The sequence below is a fragment of the Marmota monax genome, unplaced genomic scaffold (genome assembly GCF_021218885.2).
Source record: "Marmota monax isolate L192 unplaced genomic scaffold, Marmota_monax_Labrador192_F-V1.1 WCK01_AAM20220418_F8-fsc00115, whole genome shotgun sequence".
Classification (NCBI taxonomy): Eukaryota; Metazoa; Chordata; class Mammalia; order Rodentia; family Sciuridae; genus Marmota; species Marmota monax.
Window position 1 is genome coordinate 3,285,965 of NW_026694419.1, and position 6,163 is coordinate 3,292,127.

Sequence of the window (6,163 nt, forward strand, 5' to 3'; positions counted from 1 at the left end):
AGAGGCCCCGCCAGGTGCACCCAGCCGGGCCCCGCCAAGAGCGCGCGCCTCCAGCCGCGGAGCACTGGCGGCTACGCAGCTGAGATTTACGGCGGCTCAGGGCGGTGGCTTCCGGGGCCGGCCGGCGCCCAGGCTCCGATTACAGGTTCACACGGGGAGCCCAGCCCGCGGCCGCTCAGTCCGGGCGGCGCGCCCTAGCACAGCCTCGCTCCCCCGCCTGGCCATTCTTCTCCATTCATGCGGACGCCCAGCGCCGCCGCCGCCGCCGCCAGCGCGGCCGCCGTCGCCGTCGCCAGCCGCCCGGATTGGCTGGCGGCCGGGGCGCCGGCACTTTCCCACGGCCAGCGGCGCGTGCGGCTCACCGGCGGCGCTGCAGGCGCGGCCTTGGCGCGCGGCCAGGCCAATCGGGGAGCGCGGGGCGGGGCGGGGCCGCGGCTGCCGGCGGGCTTGTGTCCCGACCCGGCCTCCCGCGCCTCCTCGCCGCCGGCCCACCGCCGCCTGCACCTCCTCCTTCCCCACAAGTGGAGGCCCGGCAGAGCCCCCGCGGAGCCGACGCACCGCCGCCGGGCAGGGGCGGGCGCGGGGGCGGAGGCGCTGTCGGCCCTCGCCCTCAGTCTCGCCCCCGCCCCTCCCCTGAGCATCTGCCACTCAGCGGAGAAAGAAGCTGGATTGGCTGGAGGGAGGCGGTTGCCCGGGAGCCTCGGCCCCGCCCCTCCGCCCCCTCACCGCCTTCCCTACGCCCCCGCCCTCCCTAGGGCCCTGGGAAGGGGCTCAGCGTGGGAAAGGGATGGTTGAGTTTTAACCGGAGGCAGAGCGTGAGCGGGATCAGTGTGTGCTGAACGCGAGCAGCCGAGCGCTGAGAGGCGCCGCGGTTGTTAACTCCTCCTTGCCCACTGCGTCGACCCTCCCCTGAAGCCCCAGCGCAGCCAGCATGAAGCGAGCTCACCCCGAGTACAGCTCCTCGGATAGCGAGCTGGACGAGACCATAGAGGTGGAGAAGGAGAGTGCGGACGAGAATGGGTAATTTGGAGACGGTTGAGCGGGGCCAGAGAGGGAGGAGAGACCCGACTGACTGGCAGCGGTGACAGCGGGCCAGAACTGAGGGTTCAGGAGCTGCTGCTCTGAGCCGACCCGTGCGCGTCGCAGGCTGGCCACTGCCGGTGGCGAGGGACCCTCGAGTCACCTTCAAGTCCAATTTGCCAAAACAGTCTGAGTGCAAGGAGGGCTTTGGGGGCGATCCTTAGATCATCTCCACTCGCTTAACGGCTATTCTCCCCCGCAACCCCCTTTCCTTTCAGAAACTTGAGTTCGGCTTTAGGTTCCATGTCCCCAACTACATCTTCCCAGATCTTGGCCAGGAAAAGACGGAGAGGCGTGAGTTTTAAATTTTATTTTGAACGAATGCTCCTCTTTTTAAATTTTGTTATTAACAGAAAGAATCACATTTCTTCTCTTTGAAATTTGCAGTCATCATGGAAATGTCCTTCTTTGTTTTGCCTGCTTCCCACAGATCATTGAGAAGCGCCGACGAGACCGGATCAATAACAGTTTGTCTGAGCTAAGGAGGCTGGTACCCAGTGCTTTTGAGAAGCAGGTAATGGAGAAAGTAGGTAGAGTTATCAGTATAGCTATCTGCGCCTTCTGACTCCTTCCCCCATAAATCTGAACCTTATTCATGTCTTGGAAAATAGTCGTGTTGCTTATGTCTCGATGAATTCATACAGATTTTCCAACGGATTTTGTGAAGACAACTCATTTGCTTTAGTCCACACTTGTTGATTTACAGAGAAAGAGTAACATATATATTATATAACGTGATATTATATAATATGTATATGTGTGTGCGTGTGTGTTATATGTTTTCCACCAAAGGCACTCGTGCCAAATCAGTCTTTTGTCATTCTCTTCTTTAGGGATCTGCTAAGCTAGAAAAAGCTGAGATCTTACAGATGACCGTGGATCACCTGAAAATGCTGCACACGGCAGGAGGGAAAGGTACTTCTTATTAGTCCTGGGGGCCTCTATCTGGTCAGGGTACAGGGAACAGTAGGCAGAGTCCAGGATTGGTGCAGTTCCTGCCTACTTTTTCTCTGGGGGTGGGCAGAGAAGGGTGTGTGGTGTGTGCGCTTGCCTGTTAGTATGACTTCAATTGAACATCTGATTTTCTCCATTAAATATATTACCCCAGCCCTTTGCAAAGTCTCTGAGATCCTCCAAAGTTTTGACAGCCCTGATTCAGATATCTGCCACATTTGTCCATTGCAATTTTGAGAAAAAGATTGAGAAATAGCATGCACACACACGTACATATATTCTTAATTTCTTACATAGGATTTTTATTATTATTATTAAAGAGCTGACACATCACATCCAGGATAGAAACCTGTTGTGGTTTAGTAGAGAAAAACCTAACAGAGGGTGGGAGACCAAGGTCTGTGCGTCGGTCTCCTCTGTCTCCAGCCTGGAAAATGCTTTACTGAGGACCAAGTGCCTAAAAGCTCCACGATGATAACTTACATCTGTGTGTCTAATGAATTTCACTGCTCTGTGGTTTCTCTGTCCTTGATGTATTTTTTGTTGTTGTTGAGGGAAAACATTAAAGGAATGAGCATAGTTTCATCTGCTGGTAGGGTATAATTCCAATTTGTGCTCAGCAGCTCCTAATTGGACTTTGAACTTGCATTAGCAAATACATTCTACTCATGTTGATTAATGCAAAGATTTTTGGTCAGCTCCAGAGTATTTGGGTTTGCAGGAGAACCCCTGTGACTGTTCTGTTTTCAAGACTAGGTATTTGCCAGAAAAGACTGCCTTCGGGAGGAAGAAAGGCGGGTAATGAGCAAAACCCTGAGTTTTTTCTTTTGTTCTTTTCTCAGGTTATTTTGACGCACATGCCCTAGCTATGGACTATCGGAGTTTGGGGTTTCGGGAATGCCTGGCGGAAGTTGCCCGTTACCTGAGCATCATTGAAGGACTAGATGCCTCTGACCCGCTTCGCGTTCGACTGGTCTCACATCTCAACAACTACGCCTCCCAGCGGGAAGCTGCGAGTGGCGCCCACGCGGGCCTTGGACACATTCCCTGGGGGAGCGCCTTCGGACATCATCCACACATCGCGCACCCGCTGTTGCTGCCCCAGAACAGCCACGGCAGCGCTGGCACCACTGCATCGCCCACGGAACCACACCACCAGGGCAGGTTGGCCTCGGCACATCCGGAGGCTCCTGCTTTGCGAGCGCCCCCTACTGGCGGCCTTGGACCGGTTCTTCCCGTGGTCACCTCTGCCTCCAAACTCTCACCGCCTCTGCTGTCCTCAGTAGCCTCGCTGTCTGCCTTCCCCTTCTCCTTTGGCTCCTTCCATTTACTCTCTCCCAATGCACTGAGCCCTTCGGCACCCACGCAGGCGGCAAACCTTGGCAAGCCCTATAGACCTTGGGGGACGGAGATCGGAGCTTTTTAAAGAACTGATGCTATAAAAAAAAAAAAAAAAGAGGGAGGGGAAAACTTAAAATCCCAGCTGAGCTGGACTGTTGCCAACATCACCTTAAAGTCGTCAGTAAAAGTAAAAAGGAAAAAGGTACACTTTCAGATAAAATTTTTTAAAGACTAAAGGTTTGTTGGTTTACTTTTTTCTTTTTAATTTTTTTTATCATGTCATATATTGGCAGTTTAAAAAAACTAGTTGTTAATTTTTGTTTAAAACATTTAATTGAGATAGTACAAACCTATTCTTTGTGATAGGTTTTTACTGTGTCTAATTTACTTTGTAAACCTATCTAAGAATGATTCCATTTTGCCTCAGAGTTTTAGGAATCATAAACTTTAGTGTTTTTGGTCTGTTTTTCTCCTTGTATAGTTGCAGTCTGATTTTAGAATTAATTTTTTCAAACCACTATGCTCAATGTTAACATGATTCTGTTTGTTAATATTTTGGGAGATTAAGGTGTATGAATAATATTCTTTGTGTGTAGGGGGAACTATATTGAATTTTATATTTCCAAACAAAGCGTTGACAAATCAGATGATTAGCTTTATCCAAGAAAGAAGACTAGTTAATTCTCTGCCTCCTCAGCAGTCAGTTGGATGTACATACTATCAGTGACCCTGAATCCACGGAACCAAGTGCCATTGTCTGCTAGAACTTGCCCTTCTGGCAATTCAGGACTAGGAGACAGCCACTGGTGGGTTAGGGCCCCATTGGGAGTGTTGGAGAGGAAACTGAAGACAATTGCATAGAATATGCCTGCATTTACCAGCCCCAAGCAATGCAATGAATTTTTAATCCCACGGATCTCAAATTCTTAAGTGTTAACCTGGATAAGTGATCACGTGTGCAAGTGGTCAATTGACTAGTACAGTGGAACCTGCTAGATGTATGACCTAATTTTTCTGGAGCTGCTGTGTTTTTTTGAACTGAAATTTTTTTTTTTTTAATGTTGTGTTTTCCTTTTGGTGCATGGAAATGTGGTTGTTGAGATATTTAAAGGGGCTTTGCTGCCTTCTTCTCTTTGGTTTATTTAATCTGATTTGGGCTATAAATGTATCATTTTACAGGTTTATTCCTTTAGCAGGTGTAGTTTCAACAACCTCCACTGAACTGGATTTGACCTCTGTTGTACTGATGTGTTGTGACTAAATAAAAAACAAAGAACAAAGTATTCTGCTGTGTATGTCTTACATTCCTTGGCCTTTCCCTCTTTAGGCTAAGAAAAGACAAAAATTCTTTCATTTTTTCCTTCCAATCGATTTTCATATATTTACCAATTTCATTACTCTTGGAATTCTAAACTGCAAATTCAAGTTTTGAATAACGTGACTTCCTTACAATGTAGAGCTTTGGCATGCCCCCCACCCCTCAACAAGGGAACATAGCCCTTTAGCTATTAAATAAGATCTTCTTGCCCTAAACTGATCATCTGTGGACTAGGAAAGCTTAAATCAGACTGGAAGTTGCAGAGGAGGGAAAGGACTCTGATAAAATATTTTTAAACCTTGTTGACCATTTGACAAATATTTGCTAAAAACACTGTGGGCTTGGATGTCTGCTGAGAGAATAGGAAAAAAAAATTCATGTATTTATTTTTTAAAATGTTAAAACAAGAAAGCCCAAACATTGCTGTATCTAAGACCCAGTGCAAAGACTCAGGAGTCTGGCATGATGAGCAGTGGCAGGCTGTAATTCTGCACCTGCACAGCTCCAGGAGTCTTCCCTCCTCTAGTTTCCAAGGAATTTGTTTAACCCTTTACTTGGGCTGTGCCTGAGGAAGCTGGCATATGCTTTAGGTTAGAACAAAACATTGCCAAAACAGAGGCAGTAATGTGGGAACTGGGGGAAAGGGATGCTTTCCTATTGCTTTAAAAGTAGACTTGCCAATTAAGGAGTGCTGTCTCAGGAGTTTGCCTTGATCCTGAGGGTGATGGGAGAGAAGAGGGAGAAAACCCATTCTGGCAGGTGACAAGTTAGAGCTTTCCTTTTCTTTGCCCAACCACTGAGCTCCTCCTCCCTTCTCTGAAGAGAAAACAAAGACAGAAGGTAAAGAGGAAATTTGTACTTTGAACTTGAGCAAGGACTTGTGTGTTTCTGGGAAGGGATAGGAGGATGGCAGTTCGATTTCAAATGCTATCCCACTCAAGCTATCGCTGCGTGGCCTTGGATATTCTTGGTCCCTCTTCTGAGGCACACAGCTCCATTCCCAGTGCAGCCTGTGCCACTCTTGTCAGTCATAAGGCTGCAATGGAACATGTTATGATAATTTCTGCCAAGTGTCAGTTTAATTTTAGCAACTGCAATTTCTAATGGCAACACTGCATTACGGAGCAGCATTGTGCTCCGACTTCTTAGATTCCTGTCATTACCTAGATTTAGATGGCTGCTAATGTAGTTTGTGGACTCTGTTGAAAAGAGTGTGGAACCATAGAACAGGTAGCATGTCCAACTCATCATGTCACCAATGTCATGGGTAGTACTATATCATGATCTGGGTAGTACATTTTTCTTTGGGGCGGAGGTACATGGGGTCATTTTGAGATTACATACTTTTCCAAAGACATATTCTGGCTTCTTTTTAAACCTTTTAAAGGTGACAGATTTCTGGGAATGGTGCAGGTAGAGCTAATCTTCCTGGAAAGTAGGATAGAATTAGGGCCATAAACTAGTAATATG

At 48.1% G+C, this 6,163-nt stretch overlaps 1 protein-coding gene across 2 annotated transcripts; it reads left to right on the plus strand.

Moving 5' to 3' along the window:
• Positions 1–729: 729 nt before the first annotated feature.
• Hey1 (hes related family bHLH transcription factor with YRPW motif 1) lies at positions 730–4,658 on the plus strand. 2 transcript variants are annotated; one of them, XM_046468232.2, is made up of 5 exons: positions 730–1,020; positions 1,299–1,374; positions 1,511–1,606; positions 1,914–1,995; positions 2,877–4,658. In XM_046468232.2, the coding sequence occupies exons 1-5, from the start codon at positions 932–934 to the stop codon at positions 3,458–3,460; spliced, it is 927 nt and encodes a 308-aa protein (XP_046324188.1). In that variant the 5' UTR covers positions 730–931; the 3' UTR covers positions 3,461–4,658. The 2 variants fall into 2 exon arrangements, with proteins under 2 accessions (XP_046324188.1, XP_046324189.1); XM_046468233.2 differs by having other exon boundaries at positions 733–1,020; positions 1,511–1,594.
• The last annotated feature ends 1,505 nt before the right edge of the window (positions 4,659–6,163 follow it).